This window comes from Balaenoptera musculus, chromosome 3 (genome assembly GCF_009873245.2).
Source record: "Balaenoptera musculus isolate JJ_BM4_2016_0621 chromosome 3, mBalMus1.pri.v3, whole genome shotgun sequence".
NCBI classification, from domain to species: Eukaryota; Metazoa; Chordata; class Mammalia; order Artiodactyla; family Balaenopteridae; genus Balaenoptera; species Balaenoptera musculus.
The window spans coordinates 133,353,448-133,374,448 of record NC_045787.1 but is presented as its reverse complement, the minus strand read 5'-3'; the positions used below and the strand labels follow the sequence as shown (position 1 = coordinate 133,374,448).

The window sequence follows — 21,001 nt, the reverse complement described above, 5'->3', positions numbered from 1 at the left end:
TCAACTGCAGCTGTTTTATTTTGAAAGTGAGGAGAAAGAGGTTCCAGCGCCCGCCGGTGCAGTGACTTGTCCTGAGAATGCCTTAGCTAGTTAGTGCTGGGATTTTAGCCCAGCTCTCCAGACACCAACCTCACTCCCCATTCAGCTTTCTCTTGTACCAGGATTTCTCGTGACATTTCCCTAGTTTTTTAACATACTTCCTTATATTTACCAAACCCTTCCAAGTTTTATACATAATAGCATCACAACTCTAACGACTATTATGTATAACACATTTATATGAGATACAATTCCACTAAAATCAAAAAAAATTAAGAAAGGTGGAGAAAGACATCGTGTCAAATATCTTCTCTTTCAAGAATTGTTAATATAAATAGGGTACAATGTAAATAGCTGTGTCATCCACTTTACCTATATTGAAGCTTACAGGTATAAGTTTAATTCAAAGTTTATTACATGCACGGGTTTTAAATAATTCCTAATTGCCTACTTTTTCCTAAATACATAAGTTGCCAAGTCTTTATTCAACCTGTACTTATTGATCATCTATTAGGAGGAAGATGCTTAATGCAAAATTTTAAACTTCATTTGTAAAGAATTAAAGGAGTAGTCTGAATCACTTGCATCAAACTTTGAATATGACTTTGAAGAATACCTTTCAAGTCCAAGTTATTTCACAGGGAATGATTTCTAAATGAGCCAGCGTATTTAAAAAACAGATTAAAAATAGTCTAATGGGCTTTTTAATATACATAGTTACAACCATGCTCACCTTATGCTTTAAAATCCGCTAGTCTATATTGTTATTTTTAATGACTAAGGCACTTTAAGTCTATCCTCTATGTTGATAATTATGGGTTAGTTAAAAGCGCCTTTAGGTTGACATTTTCAGCTATTTATTTACAGTGCATTTGGGAGGTACACATATGTGCCTATAACTTGAAAACGGATAAACCACAGAAGTGTGATGTGTTTCTAATTTTAACATGAATCACAGACAGAATTCACAGCTGGCTGCAGTCATGTGACTTTAATGAAGAAAGTCAATATTTATATAGTGTTGTGCTCATTTCATCCATGTGCTCAATGCTGATTGCTGGAATGGCTCCCTGATGATCTGACCTAAAGCCTTTCTCCTTATGCAACCTTACTGGCTTCCTCTTTCCTAAAGCCATAACTCCGTAGTCTGGGATTCAAGCACAGCCCCGTAAGCCTCTGACCTTTCTTTCCAACATCCTTACCCACCATTCTTCTTAACTTCTGCTCCAGTCACAATGAGTGATTGGATAAAGATGCGGCTCTTTATGCCTGCAGTGATTTTTTCACCTCTGCGCTCTTGTCTTGTTTATGCCATTCCTCCTTCCACAATGCTTTTCCATCCTTTCTGTGCCCACATCCTTCCGCCCTTTACGATCTGGAAAAAAATCATTTTTGTCTGTGAAATCTTCCCTCACAGCTCTAGATATTGAATATTTTCTCTTTCTAAATTCCTAATGGCCTTATCTGTACCATCTTATGTTCTTATCACTTTCTATCTTTGATTATTGTGACATAAGGGGCTGCCCTCTCCCTTGAAGGCAGGATCCATGCTGAATTCAGCTTAGTCTACGGAGTCTAGCACAGAGCCTTACACTTCAGAGGCATTAATTTATACAAAATAGTGTTGAATGACACTGCTTCTCCTTTCATTCATTCATTCAATCAAACAAATGCTACTTTTTAGCAACTGTTATATTCAGTGCTGCTTCATAGTGTCAGTACCAGATAGACTGCAGTTTAGTTTTTGTTAATGCATGTATAATTAGGTAGTTTATATTTAGATATATTTATAGTGCAGTAAGGATGCACATAAATACCTTAGTGTAAATCTGTTGGTTATGGTGAGGATTAAGTAGTAATAAAACTAACACTTTTTAAGTGATTGATACCAGTGAGGCCTTCTCCTAAACTCATTATAGGCGTTAATTCAATAAATCCTTTAATAACACTAGTTAGATAACTAGCCCTTCCCCCTTCCCAGACAATGAAATTGAAGGCCAGAGAGGTTGAGTGACTTTCCAAAAGTCCCACAGCTGGTAGTTTGCAAAACTTGGGCTTGAACCAAAATCTTTCTGACTCCAGAGCCATCTTTTTTTTTTAACCATCTAAAAAGAAGGTAGTGAAAGCTCATTTATCCAGAGAAGAGTGTCCTAGTCACCGCAACTCTCCAAAATTCAACATGAAACCAGAAGTGAGCCAAAAAAAAAAAAAAAAAAGTAAATATATAAAATAACAGACTTTGAGGTAACCAGAACAGTAATTTTAAACCAACTATGTTATCTGTTTTCCCAGGTCATAGCAAATTAGAAGGAGCAAACTAGAGGCGGGTTGTTAGAAGCAGGCTCAGTGACAGCAGAAGTGACAGCTTAATGTCAAGGGAAGGAAAGGAAAACCTAAAAAGCAGATGAAGAACTATATTACTGCGCAGCATGTTAATGGCTGTTCATAATGACAGTGGCCCTGAGTAGTCAAGAAAGAGATGGCAATTATATTCAATATCTTCTGTCTGAAACAGCATGATGTGTGTAATGCATCCTCGAAAGAATTCAGTGAAAGCAGTTGTGGTGGCAGGGTATTTAAAGGGGGTTGGCTTCAGTTTTCGGCAGAACTCACTTCCTGGAGGGATGTGTTAAATCAGGAGTTACTGAGTATATGCGCAAGGATCACTGTAGATAGGATGCAAATAGGAACTATACCACTGAAGAATGTGAGAATGAGTCACTGTTTCGCATCTTACAGCTTTGATATCCTTTTCTTAGAGCTCCGGAAGAACCTAAAAGACTTTTTGGTGAAAGGTGAATTCATTCCCAGCTAGTCTACCTTTTGATTCTTACGTTTTTCTTCCTAATTCCTAATCTTTGCAGGCAAGGATTCTGCCCTGCAAACCACCGGCTTTGATGACATGCAGCCCCTTCCAAAAATGTATCTGGCCTTCCTTTTTCTTTTATATTTTAATTTTCAAACAAACAAAGCAGCAACCCAGGACCCTAAGCCAGGCCCAACTAGGGAATGATATTCCTTCTTGACTGAATGTAGAAAAACAAGCCTCGAGAAAGAGCCCATTGTGCAGTTTCAAACCACAGGGGCTGGTGTTACTGGTGTCCAGTCCTCTCCGTCTGGAATACTCTGGACCTCAGGAACTCACCAGTGCTTTTCCAGCTCCCAGATGGTCAGGATGGGATCCAGTCTTTAATGGTGCCCAATTGGCACAAGATTTACATCCTGGGAAGAGAGGTGGAGAAAGTTTATTTAAAAAATAAATTACCGAAAAATAAATAAATCAATCAACCCACAAAACCAAAGGTAGTTGAAGCATAATGTATTTATTTTAGCCTTTTTCTCCCCGATCTGTTATTTGGAAAGATGATCTTATTGCTGTTTTGTTTTGTACAATTAACTGCATTGATTTAGGGACCTGGCTAGTTTCTCGGTCAGAAGAATTGGGTAGTATATTTTGGTGAATGTTTAATGAGGCTACCAGGAAGTCTGTGGGGGCAAAGTTAAAATAATTTTTTTTCTTTAGTAAAAAGATTTTTTGAATGGGGTGGTACTGATGATATCTTTTTGGTAGATTCATAAGGGACGTTATTGAATCTTTATCCTAATTATTAGTGGTGGTTAATGATGTCACGGTATTTACTCATTCAATGTTCAGTAAGTATTTATTGAATGTCTGCTAGTTCCCAGGCACTCTTAAAACTGGAAACAGAGTAGTGAAAACAAGAAAGAGCAAGTTCGTATCCTCATGGGGCTTATATTCTAGTTGGGGGATGCAGGCAATCAATAGGAAAATAGATCTATATCTCTCTTCTATGTATCTGTGTCTATGTCAATACCTATGTGAGAGATATTTCAGACAGTGTTAGGAGATACTCCTGACTGTTAAAACGTAGATTTTAAATCCCCTTTTAACTCAATTCCTGGGACTTTGGTTTCAAAAGTCTCCTCTGACATTCATACATAAAGTTTATCTTTGGGAATTCATGTGACCCAACATATTTTGCTAAACATTGGTTTTGTTATTTTCTTGAAAGGACAAAAGGAAACCAGAATGTTTGTGAAACAGTAAATGCTTCCACGCGCTTTCTCTCACGTTCCCTGAGAAATCATATACTGCCTTTGAGACAGGCAATTCTTGGGAATGAAAAAAATCTGGGTTACGAAACCCAGAGAACCCTGATTAGGGAACAAACCAGAATACACTGAGAGAGAAGAGCTGGCATCCCCTGACTTATGTTGTATCCACTTCGGGGGAATAGAGACAAAATATGTAGGTAGAGCCAGCACAGTCCCCAAGAATATACACTGATCATATTTCAGCTTTCTTTAAGAACTCCAGAAAATAATATTTTTTAAACACCATGTTTAACTACAGAAAGATGAATGCCCCGGAGTGGAAGGAAAATAAGTTTTCTTGTGTGGTCACCATCACTGTGGTGTCTCTTTAAAGCTCCTTAGTCGATTTGGTTTTGAAGCTTTAATTATGCTTTTATGTTATAGTTTCCTTATTTAAGTGTCTGTTTTATGTCCATCACTCAGCACCCCCTGCCTATCTCAAAAGAGATGGATATTATTATCCTAATTGAGGAGGAGGGAGAATGCTGTGAGAATTATTAATACATAAATTTAAAAATTAATCTGGAAAGTGCTTGAGGGTCCCTAGAGAAGCTCTACCCAAACACAAAGCATATTTAACATTATTGTCTGTACTCCCACAGAGCAGGAGCTGGTGCAGGATAAGATGGTAAAGTGAGGCACAGAGGGTGACACTGGGTGAATGGGCCAGTGTACCTTAGAACCCAGACTCTGGGAGGGGTAATACCTAAAAACCACTGTACCAGTGCCCACTTTAGCCTTTTTTCTAGTCATAGCTGTTATTTTTTTTTCCACAGAAGAAACTTTAACTTTTCCTTCCTTTTACCCCTTCTCTTTAAGTCTTTGCTTGTTTTGGAGTTTTTTGTTTTGTTTTTACTTTTTAGTGTTGAAAGTGATTAAGGCTAAAATATTAAGTCCTAAGGGTGGTAATGAAAAATCACTGGTGCGCTTTCTAGTAATCCCAGTTATTTTTTTGGCTTTGTGGCATGGAACTTCAAATTGCATTTATTTCATATAGTTCCATCGGTTGGAAAACGTGCGTAAAGGCTTATCTTGGAATTGCTTTTTTGTTTTGCTGGGACATAATTCTCAACCAGCCTCTCACCAATGAGAAAGGTTATTTTGAGGACCTGCTGTGTTCCCAGAACATTTTTGAATGCAGGAGAGGCTGAGGACCCATTCCACCCAGTTAACAGTGGAGGTAGGATGAAAAGTACAAGTGCCAGGAATTATGGAAAAACAGTAAACAGTAGTAGGGAGGGACAGCTGTGGTTGTATAATGGTGGTCATCAGTCAGGTAGACTTGATGCTTCTTATCGGTTCCCTGGTCATTTTTCTTAACTTTCCTGAAATTCATTTTTCACATCTGTGAACCAGCTACTACCCTTGCCTGTCCCTAATACTATAGGACAGAAATCACTGAAGGAGTTTCTCACAGTACGTGGCACATAGTAAGAAGACAATGAAAAGTCACTGCTGCTGAAGTCACCATCAAGGTCATCACCACCATCCATTTAGTGTGAGCTACAGGGATACAGATAGTAAGTGCTACTGGCTCTCAGAGAAGAAGGTGATTCCCAAGACTTGTCGTTTTCCCCCAGAATTCTCCAACATGTCTCCATTAATATTTTAAAATACTAGGTACTCGCATTCACCCACCATGTGGGTCACACTTTTGATCCTGCTAGAGACTTTTATAAAAACCGCTTGGAGAATTATTCTCTCCCGTGCCCCTCTTCTGGACTCCCAGGCTTTGCAGACTGCCTCTTTGGGGTTTTGCTTCCAACCTTATGCATCTTTCATGATTCTCTGTGCACCCACAGAGGGAGTCGTTCCTCTTTCCTGTTTCCCACTCTGTCAAGGACAGGCCTCACCCACCGCCCCCCATGTCTGCATCCTGTCTCTCACGGTCACAGCAGCTTCACTTTGTACCCAGAGGCCACAGCAAGCGTGCCTCGCCTGGCCGACCACTCGGGACTCTTCTGCTCTTGTGCTCTGAGTCTGGAGAAGAGAAAATGCTCACACAGGCAGCTCGGAGGGAGCAAAATTGCTGTCGCCGGCAGGTCCTCGGTGTGCTGGCAGCCTCTTCTGGGGCCTTGCAGAGACCATGTGTGTTTCTTTCATTGTGATACCACACTTAAAAATGATTGCTTCTGATTATAATATTAATGCATTCTGATTGTTGAGAAGCCTGAAAATTCAGGGAGGTAAGCAGAGGAAAATATAATTACCCGTAACTTTACCATCTAGTGGTAACTTCTCTTGACACTTTGATGATTTTCCTTTTGGTCTTTCTTCCATGCAAATATATATCTAATTCTTATATAATCACATGCGATACATATTGCACAAAACTGATAGTATTCTACTTTTGATTTTAGTAATATTTTTCTCATAATAAAAGTAATACCTGTAAATGTATGAATTTATTTATTCCAGAATTATTTATATGATTATTATTTCCTGTGCAAGCACATGCATACTCTCTCACACACACAAATAAACACAGAAGTACACACACACACACACACACACACACACACACAAACACGAGGAAGAATCAGGAGAGACAGAAGATGTATCACATCTAATGTCATCAGTCTAGAAATAAACACTGCTGTTGGAGCATTGATCCTTTGTGGCCCACTTTTTAGTATTGCTTAACCATTTTTTTCTTTGTTTCGCCTTATCCCTTCTCACTGGAATGAGTCCCAGACCTTTAGACATCTTCTTTTTTACCACTTAGATGATATCTGAGCAGTAGTCTCATGCAGGGACCTGAGTTCTGGGCCAGTTGGATAATTAATTTTAAGAGCAACTTAGGGAATGAGGGTTAAATATTATCAGGTTAAGGATAGTGGGTTCTTATGGATAGGGATTGCTTGCTTAATGCAATCAAACATCTAGTGGAATTCTGGTCTAATTTACACAAGTATTTATTTCAGAAATATTTTGGAAATATCCTGTATGTAAGGCATTCAGTTAAATACTTTAGAGGATACAGATATGAATTAGACCCTGTAGCTGATCTTAGGGACCATCTAATGGGAAAAAGATGTGTAAGAAAATCTTTATGGCACAAAGTAAAATAGGATGCTAAGTTCTGTAGTATACATTCCATAATTATATAAATTCTTACAAAGGTGCGTGTAACTGTGGATCAGGTAAAACTTATTGGAAGAGAGAGCATCTGGTGAGGGTCTTAAAGAACAAGAAGAATATCAGTAGGGGAAAGTTTAGGCAAGAAATGGCATGAACAAAGAAAAGATGTTAGGCAAGGCCGTGGTGTTTTCATGTATCCACATGGCCTTCAGAGTGTGGAAGGGCAGAGTGGGGAGGGTGAATAGCAAGGGTGATCAGCTGTCAGGCCTTAGAGCACCTGCCTACCATGCCAAGGAGTCTGGACTATATACCATACACAAAGGGGGCAGGTGAGGTTTTGAGTCGGGGCATGACGTGGTGAGGTTGATTTGAAGAAGATAATTCTGGTGGAGAAGGTAGAAGTAGAGAGAGACCATTTAGAAGGCAGTTATAATATTGCAGTCATCTGAGTAAGAAATGGTGACAACCTGAACAGCATAAAGAAGGCAGGCAAGGGGCCAGTGGAATTCAGTGGAGGGTAAAATCAACATGACTAAAAGAAAAGTTGAAGGGAGAAAAAAAGTAAGATGATCCTAAGTTTTCTATTTTGGGTGATTCAAAGGAGAGTGTTCCCTTAACTGAGAGAGGGAACACAGGAGCAAGAAATACATTTATAGGTAGGAAGATGATAAATTTATCTTGGGCCCTGTTGAGATTGAGGTGGCAATAAGACATGTTCAGGGAGATTCTGTTACTCTGTTGTTCATAAAAATGTGGTGCTTGGCCAAAGAGATCAAAGCTACAGGTGTAGATTTGGAAGTCAGTTTAGGTGAGGTGGTTGAGCCAATGAGTGAATTCAAGAAATGTCAGGCGAGTGAAAAAGAAGAAGATCTAGAACAAGACTTGTGAAATTTCTACAGTTAACAAGTTGGCAGAAAGAAATAGTTGGCACATGAAGAGAACAGGAGCCAATGAATAAGAGAGGAGCCCTGGAAAACACTTATTTACAGGCCTAAGAGATGGGTTTTCTTCTACTGTTTCAAATAATGTTAGTTAACTTGCTTGACCCTCAACTTTTCTCATCTGGAATACATATCCCATAAGGATGGGTTTTAAAAGAGTGAATGTGAAAGCGCTTTGATAAACCATCAGATGCTCTGCAAGTCTTAGGTCTCATAATTAGTGTCACAGAAGTGAAGAAAGTGTAGACTTCCAAAAAGGAAGAAAGTAGTGTCAGATGCTACAGGGTTTCAGAAGAATATTTATTTTTAGCTCGTTTGGTTTGTGATTTAAGGAAGTTAAGTCAAAAGAGTGAATCTGTTCTCTAATCACTTAGAATAGAATTTCCCAAAGTGTGGGGTACGTGCCCCCTGGTTGTACAGGAGACCATATTGGATTCGACACAGACATTAAGTAGAACTGAATCATATCCTGAGAAAGTGAGTTTCCTTTTATTTCTCTTTTAATCCTTCTGATTTATGTTAAGGGACAAAGTCTCATTTGGGGCAAACAAGTCTGTAACGTCCAGCACTAGCTCAACTCCCTTTTCAATAAACCCACGCAGGTTGTCAACATTATCTAGCTAGGATCTAACATCATATTAACTTTAAGATTACCACCCACAGTTCCTTCTTATTCTGGCAGGGGATACCAGTTGCGATAATAATATAGCTTCCTTTTAAAATAAGTTACTTTAAACAAAAAGGTAACCAATGAAAAATTTTTAAGTACATAATTGTACAAGTGGTTTATAGATATGGCAAAACTAAGAAAGCGGTATTCCAATGACGGAAGTTCGGAAAATTTAGACTTACTAGAGCCCTTCCTCCTTCTGTAACTTAGAGGGGCTGCCTTAGTTTAGCCAGGTTGGAACAATGTGGGAAATTTATCCTGAGATGGGGGGAGGGGTTTGGAGGTGGGTCTTGAGTTCTAGACTTCCAAATCTAGACCCTGTCTTTTCCCTAAGATGTTGGGTCAATTTTTGCAGCCACTAGACTTTTCTGGACTTTTGTGTCCTTCGCTAATGAAATGAGAGTGTTAGTTTTAAATGATTACTAGCATTCCTTCCCGTAATAAATACTGTAATTCTTTGAGTGATTAGTAATTTAGCCTCTGCTTTCAACTGACAGAAGTTAGATACAAGTTTTTCCTTCTGTAAGCCATCAGTATCACGTGTCAGTGCTAGAGCCTGTTCCCAGACTAACATCCACAGCAAGGAAAACATCAACAAATTCACTCTCTAATGATGATTCATATTCTACCTCATTTGCGAAGGATAGTTATTTCAAGAATGAATCTCTGCTTTAGTTAGAGTGATTGATTAAAACTGAAAATAAAATTGTAAATGAAAATTTGTTTCAATTTCCTGAGCCTAGTACTTTATGCCAACACCCCACTCTCTTAGTGGTTTCTTTGCAGTCATATCTAATCAATTTGTAAGGCCCATGAATTTTGTTCCTTAGTGTAGCAACTCATAGGTAATAAGTTCTTATGCTTAAAAAGATGTCTCAATTGTCTGCTGATATCTTTCCATCTTTTAAAATGTATTTCCCCTGAGAAAAGGGAGGGCAGGTGAAGTGTTTTGTAACTGGCTGAAAGTTCTCCTAAATATCGTGAATTAATGTTACTCTACAGTCCAAGTAACTCCTAAGATAGAAGCATACCACTTATTTGGAATATAACTATATGGCAACTTCCACCATCAAAAACATAGCCAAGGACCAGGCAGTAAAAGAAAAATGGATATAGCATGTAGATTAACACACACACACAGTCTTTGGATCTGAAAATTTTGAGTTTGATACTACCTTTAAAAAGTTTAAAGGTATGAATATAAACAATTTCTTTTTTATGGTTAGATAGGAAGAATTTGTTCCTGTCATTTTTTGAACTGCATTGGGGTCACTTTTTTGCTCTTATTTGCTCTAACGAGGGTGATTTGTGCAAACAGTTTAACAATTTATGATTCTGTTTTCACATCTGAAAAAAAGGGATAAAAATACTTACGATTTTGACCAAATTAGTGACGAAAGTTAGTGTTTGCAAGTAAAACACATCTGACCAAATTAGTGTTTGCAAGTAAAATCCTCGGCAATGTAGTAGATAACCTAGGTACTCAGCAGGTGTTAATCCCAGCATTGCAAAAACACTGTCTGATCAGTTGAGATTAAACATGCACTTGATTTTGGAAGATCATCTTTTACTGCTCTCCAGAGCCTCTTTTCTTCTCCTATTCTCTATACAATAGTAAACTTGATTTCCTGATTTCGATGCTTAAAGATTAGAAGAGCAGTATAGAAGGTGCAAAGGACACCAGGAGGAAAAAAGACCAAAAAAAAATGAATAAAATAGAAATAATTTAAAACTCATAGGTATCCAGGGCCATTTAGTGCAGGGGAAAATAGCCCCTCATACCTCAGTGGTCACTTAGGGCTTTTCTGTATTATAGAAGATATATAGATCTAAGATAAATAGAGCTTTGATACAAGATATAAGAAGGGGTGTTCCAAACGAAAATCTTGATTTATCAAGGCTAAATTAAATTATATATACTTTGCTAACTTTAGAAAACATATAATGCATTTTGGAAGAATTTCAGTATGAGAAGGTCAAAATCTTAAATATTTTTTGTGCTTTTATGGATAAACCCTTAGCCGTCTGAAAAACTTAGCCATGGAGAGCTCAGTCTCCAGGGGTTCCACATAAGCACGATATTACTGAAGTATCTTCTATGTATTTCCCGCAAATAAACTAAGGGTCCACACATTCTATGGAAGAGGATAGGCATTTCTAACTACTAAGTTAAAATGATTTTTATGCAGATGACCTTTATGTTTCAAGAAAGAGCATTTGAAAGAAATTACTTGCGGATTTTAGCAGTAGCAACTTTCTCATATTCTTTCTGCCAGGACTTTGTGCTAGGACAGTTTACCCAGGCAGGACGCAGGGGCTGGCATTTGTGGGTGTCACCTGGATTCTCATGGTGTCACCTGTGATTCTCTGGGCAAAGCATTTGAATTTGCATATTGAAACAAAAGCCCTTTCTAAGTTATAAGAACAGCACAAACATGAGTTAGTATAAACTCAAGTGATCACCCATTGCATACTGACTCAGTACCGCAGCACTGATCTAAATGCGTCTGAAAGGAGTAACGAATGGGCTGTTGCACACACCACAGAGAGAGCACGCAGAGTCCAGCACCATCAGAGGTCAGCCAGTCAAATACCAGGGCTGGGGTTTTCAAAGAAGCAGATAATGCCAGTTTTATGGCCGTTAATAACATTTTAGTTATATAAACAAAGATACGAGTATTAAAAAATAAATTCTGCTTTGCAGTGCACTCTGGCTGCCAACAGGGTTCAGAAATGACCTTCCTCATTGTGCATGTGGCATTGCATAATGGACCACTGAGCATACTCCAGCCCCCTCCCCAACTTTCCATTTCCCTTTTATGGACAGTCCTTAGTTCTGCTAGATCCCTCAGCTATTTCAGGGAGGCACATTCTTGGGTTTCCCCTTTAAAGCTCTTTGATTGTGCCTCTGGTAGTTAATGCACCAAATGGTCTTCAGGGGCATTTCCTACATGTGCTCTGCAGCTAATCAGAGCACCTTGGCCCACTGATTTCCTACCTCTGTGTTTTGCACATGTTTAAGGGCTCACTTCAAACACCAGGCCCACCAGCTCTGGAGAGGAGTGGCAGAGCTCAGCTCTGATTTGGGTGTCTGCTTCAAACAGAGATTTTCCAAAGGATATCCTGTAGTAGATAAATCATTTCATTAGGCCAGGTTCACTTTTCAAACCAGGAAGCAGAGTGCCTGCCGTGTAGGAAAACTCAGATAAAGTTGTTATGGCTGTGCTCAGAGCACTTGTAAATATTGTCGTCAGTGTCTTTTATACAGGTTCCATCACGATTGTATTTAAACACTGACAGGTTAATTATGTGTTTGAAGGCTATGTTTATTGAGCGCTGATAAGAAACATATGAAATGAGTCCTTTACATAATGCAGTGACAATGTTTTTTTCCCAAACGTCTCCCCCCTAGTTGATTACTCCTCATGCCATCCGGGTGCAGACTCCTCCTCGGCACATCCCTGGTGTTGTAGAGGTCACATTGTCCTACAAATCCAAACAGTTCTGCAAAGGGACACCGGGAAGATTCATTTACACAGGTAAGAACTACTGCAGATGGTGGACAGAGCTGCCTTGGCCTTGTGGGTCTTTGACGCTATCTTGTATATATGTGTGTGTGTTATTCTAAAATCTGTTTTCTCTTAAGATCCACTTTCTTTCTCCATTTCACCCTATGTATGACCAAATGAGGTGCTACTACTACTACTACTATTATTATTTAAGAATTCATCTGGGTGTCCGTGTTGAATGACAGGATCTAGTTGAAATCATGGGTTGGACACCTAAAGCAGCAGCATGAGAAATAAGGGAAGAGGAAAGGAGTGCTCGACAATCCTGAGTCTCTCTGGATGTTAAACCATCTGTGTGGCGGTTCATTTGCTTTATGGAGTAGGGATGTGCTTTAATGCCCAGTACGACGTTCTTCTAGCTTGGTCATGGCATTTGTATTAACGACAATTGGTGATTTTCGTATTTCATTCTGGATTGGTGCTTTCTTTCCCTGTAAGCTGAATTTTTCTCCCCCCCACCCACACCGACTGCCCCCTGCCACCCCAAACAGCCTTGGCACATGGACCCGCCTTGCAGTAAGAGGCTAGAGTTATAGGGTGAATATGAATTTCCTCCCATCACATGGAGAGAACCAGGCATGTTCTCTATGCAAATATATCAAGGGCACAGTCTTAGTGCCCAGTGTGTACTTGAAGAGATCCTCAGATTGTTGTGTGCAAACCAAACAATCTTTAGGGAACCAAAAAGATCCCTAACCCAGGGATCTTTTTTGCAATCCAGATTCTGATTCAGTAGCTCTGGGTGGGACCTGAGACTCTGCATTTCTAACAAGCTCCGAAGGTGAAGCGGATGATCCTGGTCCAAGGACCACACTGGGAGTGGTAACATTCTAGGTCCTCTGCTAAGTAGCATTCATCTCTGGGCAGCTGTCTCCAGAAACGGGCCCCATGTTTCCTTCTTCATTCAATAAAGGACCAGAAGGCCAGCTTAAGTACAGAGTGTAAGTTGCTTTCACACAAGGAGACTCCAGAGCATGAAGGGATAACTGCTAACACATCCTAATTATAACCATACAATTAAATGGACAAATTTTATTTTGCTGTGACATTTTACCTCGAAGCATCTTTCCTTTTGTATTTTAACACTAGGAACAAAACCGACCATGCTTATTAGTGACTCTCCACCCCCCTCAAAATTATAAAAACAATTAATGCATCCTGACCCTTGGAAATGCCTCCCAGTCCTTTAAACAAAATGCAGGTTTGGTGCCTGCCTGCCTATTAGTTTTAGTTAATTGAAAATTATAGGATTGACCCAAGAGGAAAATTTTGTTTGCACTCCAATCACTTTTACAAATTAAGGAAAATTACCACAATTTTGTTTAGCTAAGGTTTCACACTGAGTTCAAGAAATTAGCTCAGCCATCCCAACAAAGTCAGCACTTTGTTAGTGAGCACTTGAAAAAATAATAGTCTATCTGGAGTTTTGTGGTGTATACAAACGAAGCATAGAGAAAGCGATGATGCTTTATAGAAGTAGGCCAAGTGTTTTTAATTAGGCTCATTGGTTCAGTGTAAGTTTTGAAGAACAATCAAACTAGCAGATTAGCTGTTTCTTTTAAAGCTAGGATTTCTTGCCATTCATTTTTCCCATGAGAACTTCCACATAGCGCTATTTTTTTTTTTTTTTTTTTTTTTACAAGCCTCATTATGGGCCTGCAGGAAAAGGACCAAATGAAACTTCTGATACTGTAACATTCCCCACCATCATTCCGATGGATGGGAGTTTTTCACAATGTTCTTCACTGAACTCAGTGTTCTGGAACATATTACAAAACCACAGAGGCCAAATGTTTTCTCTGTGGAGTTTGGACTCTGTTTTTGGCCGAAAACATTTAGGCCTCACTGGCTGCTTATTTACTCTGCCATTAAGGACAAGAAAAGGAGAAGAAAAAGAAGAAGAAAATGCTCGTGCGATGGGAGGAACGAGAGGCGATCAGGCATGATTCCGCTTTGGTGACAACGTCCCTGCCCATTAATGGTTCCATTTTGTGGTCAGGGCTCCTTTAGAAGAAATTATTTTTAATCAGTGTTCAACAAAATATCCCCTTGAGCCACCTGGCCATAAAAGTTAAAAAAAAAAAAAAAAAAGTCATCCCCATTAAATTACTTAAGTTCTCAAAAGAAAATAGCTAGGGGACCCATCGTTATTGGGAATTTTTTTAACCATTAAAAAAATTGCCATCAGTTTAAGAAATCACATCTTGGAAAAACTGTATAAGACGGGAATTAAGATCAAAGGTAAAAGCGGCTGATTTGCAAGTCTAGCAAAGTAGTTAAGGATAAGAGAGAGAAATCCTGGGTGTGCACTCCAGGATTTCCCGCACGTGTGTAAGTGTGTGGGAAATTTAAAGTATGAAAAAATGCTTCTGCTGATCTTGCCTCGAACCGTGGGCAATAGACAAGAAGACTCAATTTTTTAAGTATTCTAAGAGAGACTCTCACCTCTCCCTGCATTGGAAAAATAAAATTTTCAAAGAAACTGGTACAAGAACTTCCCTGCTGATGTAGCTGGCTGTTCACAGTCACTGTGACATTACACCATTTCTAGCAAAAGGGAGTCTCTGTTAATTTCTGAACTACACCTGGAACTCTTGATCATTATCATGAAGTGTTTATGGACGCTGCTGCCAAGCCTCTGTGATTTGCTCAGTTTACCTCTCTGCTTGTCACCACTTTCTAGCGGAGGCACAGGGCTGGGTTGTAAATCCTCTCTGTTCTTCATATCCGAACAACCGCTCAGCTCATTGGAAACCTGCAGCCCTCCCCTTCCGTCCACCCACAGAAGCTCACATTTCATTTTCTTTAACATCCACGGCATTTCAAGATGTGAGGCTTGCTTTTCTGCATGGGGTGAGCTAACAGTTGTTTCTTAGTAGAATATCACTTGGAATTTTTCCCTTTAAAAAGAGAAAAAGAAATGTCCTAGGACTGAAAAACAACAGCCCAAACTAAGGCACTGTTGTTTTCTGAGTGTGTGTGAGAGGGTTTGGGTGTGTGTATGTGCAAGTCCCTAAAAATCTATAATCGATGAAAAAAAAAACCCCACACGACTGAGACAGGAACAGCCTGGCCTAATCTATGCAAATAAAGGCAGACTATTCGGGGTGGGGGGAAAGAATCTGACTAAACACAGATTGCCTGCAAGCTGGCTCCACTGGTAGGGACAGGAGGGCAGCTCTCCATCTTTGGTGCTTCAGACCAGGGACACGTGAGGTGTTCTCAGCTGCCAGCTGTGCGGTTCCCTGGTGTTTGCCCAATCAGAGTGAGGGAGCAAAGTGAAGCCCAACTGGATCAGAACAAAAAAGCTCAGTAGCGCATCCCTGATCTGATTTATTGTGGCCAGTTATTCTTATGTAAATGTAGAGCAAGGCTGACTTTACATTTTAAATCATGTTTTCTAATAGGAGGAAACAAAAACCCTTTCTAAGGACAGGACTGTTTTCAAAGCCCTCTCTAATCATGTGTCTGGTCCGTCAGTCCAATAGGAACTAAATCCCCATAAACCTCCACTGCCCTGGAAGGGGTCTTGCCAATATCTTTGTTCTTCTCGTAGCTTGCTTTCCTGCAGTTGTTATGTCTTGAAGTGACTTGGATCTTTTAGAACTGTAATCTCTCCCACTAAACTTTAAGTAACCTTGGGAGCTGATAAAAGACTCCCAGGAGCCTTTAGCTGCTTCTTCAAAGTTCTTAGAATTGGTTTTTCCTCATAAGAGGTGGCCAAATCCAAATGTACTTTTAAACTTCAGTCCAGTTATTCCTCCACTGGAGGGGCTGCTGACTTTCGGAATAATATGACTGGAGAAATGGGCCACCAGGATGTTGGACCAGCTTAGGTGTGCACCAAGAGCTATATACTGCCTACTGCCCAAAAGTTGGTGAAAGCCCCCGATGGATAATCACCTAACAGCTCAGATGTTTGGGTAGGTCACATCTCAAATCACTTCTACCACTGGGTTCTCCTATTCTTAACGTTTTCCACCAAGCTTCCTGCCCCTGTGAAACATACATAATCCTTGTATGTTAGTCTCAGAATCCACTTTGAAATAAATATTCTTCCTGGAAATGCTTCTTGTTTGTACCTCATGCCCCAAATTACTTTGCATGTAGAAGGGACCATGTTGGCTGAATATGTTCCATGAAACTTGATGACATGTACCATGTCTTTCAAATTTTCCTTTTTTCTCCCCATTCCTTTTATGTTCTCCCTCTGCCCCCACTCTCTCTTCTTTCTTCCCTTCTCCCTCTTTTCATTCCTTCCCCTTAGTCTTTCCTCCCTCACTTCCAAGGAGATGATGTAGATAGTGATTGAGTCCTTGGGTTTAAGAGATGAGGGGTGTAGCTTGAACTCTCAGCTCTACCACTTAGCAGACAGGTTATTTTTGGGACATTGTACGATAGCTCTGAACCACAGTCGCCTCGTCTTTACATTATCACAGGGAATAATAACTTGCTGGGGTTGTTCTTAGTATTAGGGAAATGTGTATAAAGCACCTAGGGTGAGCTAGCATGAGCACTTAGCCAGATATTAGTAGTTTCCATTAATAACTGATGACCATTATAATTATTCATTCATTCATTTGTTGCTGAGTCCCTACCATGGTGTAATATTTTATATGTGTTGTTTATCTTCTCCACCATGTTCCTCGAGGTCTAAGAAATATCCTTTAGGAATTTTAGTAACAAAACTGTAGTCATCGGTAAATTAAAGAAGCAACATCAATCAACCACAAATACAAAGAGCACAGTATAAGGCAGCAAGAAAAAGATTTATAAATGTGACGATAACAATTTTGATATAACAAATATTTTCTTAGAAACCACCTCAAACAATACATATTTTAAAAAGGCAGCCCAGATTTATAAAGTTCTCAGGTGTTGCTTTTTCAGGAACAACGCACACCTGTTCTCTTAGTTCCATCCCAAGTTTCAACCCCTGATCTGGAGGCCATAGTAACATGGGTACCGTCTATCACCAGCCCCTTTCAAAGGTGTTTAGGTTATAATCAGCTTCAATCCCCGTTCAATATGTTTCAGGGAGAAAGCTCTGTTTTTAGTTCTCGGAAACCTCCTGCACAAATGAAGGCTGCCATCCTGGGGATAAACAAAGTCATCAGTTTTAGGGAAAAAGTTTGCACCTAATGAATCTCTTGTTCTTTAGCGTCTTCTTAAACTAGTTCATTGCCAGATTCAGCTTCTGAAAAGCCACTTTCATAACATGTCCCTGCAGAGAAACCTTGCCTATCTACTCCCTGTATGTAAGATGTAGCCCAAAGCCCTGGGCGTGGCATTCACAGCTCACTATGCTCTGGGCCCGGTGCTTCCTCGGCTCCACTCAAACCCGTCTCCTCACTATGCCTCACGCTCACTTCATGTTTAGCAACCTTGGACATGGTGATTCCCCTGTAAGTTCCACTTCAGACTCTATTTCCCCTCGGAGGTGTTCTCTGGCCACAGTGGCAAGTGGCCGGGGCACTGGGCTGAGATCAGGGAGGTCTGAATTCTAGTCCCAGCCCTGCTGCTGACTGGCTATGAGACATAGGACAAGTTGCTGACATGCTCCAGACTACAGTTTCTTCATAGTAAAATGAGCCAATTGGACTAGCTGACGTTGATGTTCCCTATGGCTCATCTTGATTAATTGGAAGAGTCTCTGTCCTTGGATCTCTTTTGTTGCATGTGCTTAGATGGCTCATTCATCATTCACTTCCTTCTACTGTTGGCTCTCTTCTTTTGATCTTAGGTAGACACATCTCAAGAGGTCCACAAGCTGCTTGAGGGAAGAGCGAACCTTCCCTAATCTTACACTGTGTTGCCCACTGTGTTGAAGCACCTTGACTTACTTGACTTACATCTTACTTGCAATAGGTGTTCTCTAATAATTGACTGACATATTGCCCAGAAGCAATGGGTCCTCATTGATTTTTGTGCTCTGGATGACAGGGAATGTAAATAAGAGCTGTTAATTAAGAACCTATCCCTTTTAACTTGAACTTACATGTAGAGAACACAGTCACTGGGGTTTTTGATAAAGAAAAAAAATGGGGTTGGATCTATATTATACATACTCTTCATTTTTTTGTCTGTAAACTGAGGATATTTTAACAGTACCTGCATCTAAGGAGTCAATAAGTAAATGTATGTAATACACTCCTGGCAGTGCCTGGTACAGTATGAATGCTCCCTAAAAGTAAATGCAAACAGAAAGAAGCAGACAATGGGAAGGTTTCTCTTCAAAATACAAAGAATTGGTTGTTAGGGCACATTTTGTTTGGTGTTATATGTGTGCCAGCTTTCATCTGATTAAGGAAATTGTTTCTTTCTAGGCGTTCCAGTCAGAATCAAAAGATCTCGGTTCTAATTCTGATTTTATGACTTTCTTTTGTTACTTCATTCACTCATCTCACAAATATTTGTGGATTGCCTGTTCTATTCTAGGCAGTGTTCTAAAACCATGTTGAGCGAAACCACACACAGCCCCTTTTTTCAGGGATTTTGTAGTCTAAGAGGGAATGTGGATATTCATAAGTTTACAATTTCAAACCTGCTAAGTGCCCAGAAAAACAGGAACAGAGTTTCAGACAAGAATATAACAAAGGACCGCCAGTCGGTCAGTTAGAGGTATTTTCTCTCAGATAAAGATGCATGAGCTGAGATTTGAAGGATGATTAAGAGTTAACCTGCAATTGATGAAGGATGGGGTCAGGTGGGGTGGGGAAAGAAAATGAGTGCTCCAGCCGAGAGAAGCATGTAAGCAGGCTCTGAATGGGAGGAAACGTGGCATCTTGGAAAGCTGTAAAAATTCCAGTGAAGCTGAAAAAATCAAGAGAGAGGAAGAGAATGGTGAAAGAGGAAAAGAATGGTGAGAGAGAAGATTGGGCAGAGACAAGCCTATGAAGCCTTGTAGCCAGTGGGAGGAGTCTAGTTGTCATCTCAAGAGCAATCCTTAAGTGGTCAGGTGGACATAACCAGACTTTCATTTTGGGAAAACAAAAACAAAAACAAAAAACTCTGGCTGGCTGGAGTACAGGAAACCAGAATGGATGTTGGAAGACCTGTTAGGAGGCCACTGCAGTATTCTGGGAAAGAGATTTGATGACTCGACTTTGGGTGGTAATGGGTAGAGATGGAATATAGTGAGAGGATTCAAGGGGTATTTAAGAGGAAAAGTGGACAGGACCTGGAGGTGGGTTGGACGTGGGGGTGAGGGGACGGAGGACTCAGGCCCAGATTTTCGACTTCCTCCCACTTAATAGACAGTGGGGTCCTTCCTTCTCTGGGCATCCGAAGGGTCTTGTGAGTATCAATGAAAGAATGGGCATGAAAATGTTTTGTAAAGGGTAATATTCTACACATATGTTAATTGTTATACAGACGGGCCTAAGCAAACTCAGGAAGAATTGGGGAAAGGAAGGCAAGAAAGCGTTTTCTTTTATATCAGATTGTTTTCACTTAGGATTCAGCTGAAGGAGGGCTGTGTAATGAACACTTGACTAGCAGTTTTGCCTTCGCAGTGTCCTAATTGGAAAAGACCCAAGAAGAAGGAAAAATTAACAGGCTGCTCCTGTCCACATGTCTCAAATATTACTCCAAATGAGCCATTTACACACAAAGAAAAGAATTCAAGGCAGAGGGAATGTTTATTCTTTTTGCTTTTGTGATCCAAAAGCTAAGTCCCAAGCCTCTTCTCCTCTGCCAAAGGGAATTTTTTCACAAAATATGATTGCTCCTGGTCTGATGTACATCGATGTGATTGGTGATCCTGAACCCACCGGCGTTTGTCAACTTAAACACTGTTGGTGCCATAATGGGGACAGTAGCAACAAGAATCACTAAAAGTAACCCATTGTACTTCTGTGACGTCTATAAAATGAAAGCCGTTTCTCCAAAGAATAAAGCTGGTCTGAAGGAAGCATATTATTTTGCATATTTTATGTACATACTTTCCAAGAAATACGACCTTTATTTCCTTTTTGGAGTGGAGTATAATCAGGACTTGAGTAGCTAGTGTAACAGGATCATTAAAGGGATATTTTCATGACGTTAGAGATCTAAATGGCCACTAGGCCTTATATACAACCTTGGCTTTTTCCTGTCTACCCAGAGTTAATAAGTGATAAGGCCAGGAGAGAGATAAATCACAGAAATCCCTGTCCAAAGAAAACATATTGACTACAGCCAAGCAAATAACAGACCATAACCAACGGTCCCATTCATCATTCATGTAATAGGGATATAAAGTGTTTCCTACCAATGAAACCGTATAGAAGGAAAAGGCAGATAAGCTTCCCCAATCTAAGGCATGTGATTTGGTTATTAAGGGACATGAACTACTTGTCACATGGCTTTAATCTTTAAGATGTGTTGCCATTTCTAAACTATAAATTTCTAGTCAGGGATTAGAAAGCTATTAACAATAAAGGTAGGAACTGAGCTTTTATGTGCATTCTTGCCAAGGTAATGCAATACTATAAAGTCTTGAACCTCTAATCTATTTAGTGTAATATAACATGATTTGGTTTTCAAAGCCAATAAACTATTTGGAGTTTTTCAAGGCTGGTGTTTTTGTTTTTTACCCAGCATCA

The 21,001-nt window shown here is 39.9% G+C and overlaps 1 protein-coding gene across 1 annotated transcript in view; it reads left to right on the top strand.

Moving 5' to 3' along the window:
* EBF1 (EBF transcription factor 1) overlaps positions 1 to 21,001 on the top strand; it is a 392,957-nt gene that overhangs the window by 302,053 nt on the left and 69,903 nt on the right. The window contains 1 exon segment of the mRNA XM_036848092.1: positions 12,260 to 12,386. Within this exon segment, the coding sequence (XP_036703987.1) occupies positions 12,260 to 12,386 (127 nt within the window).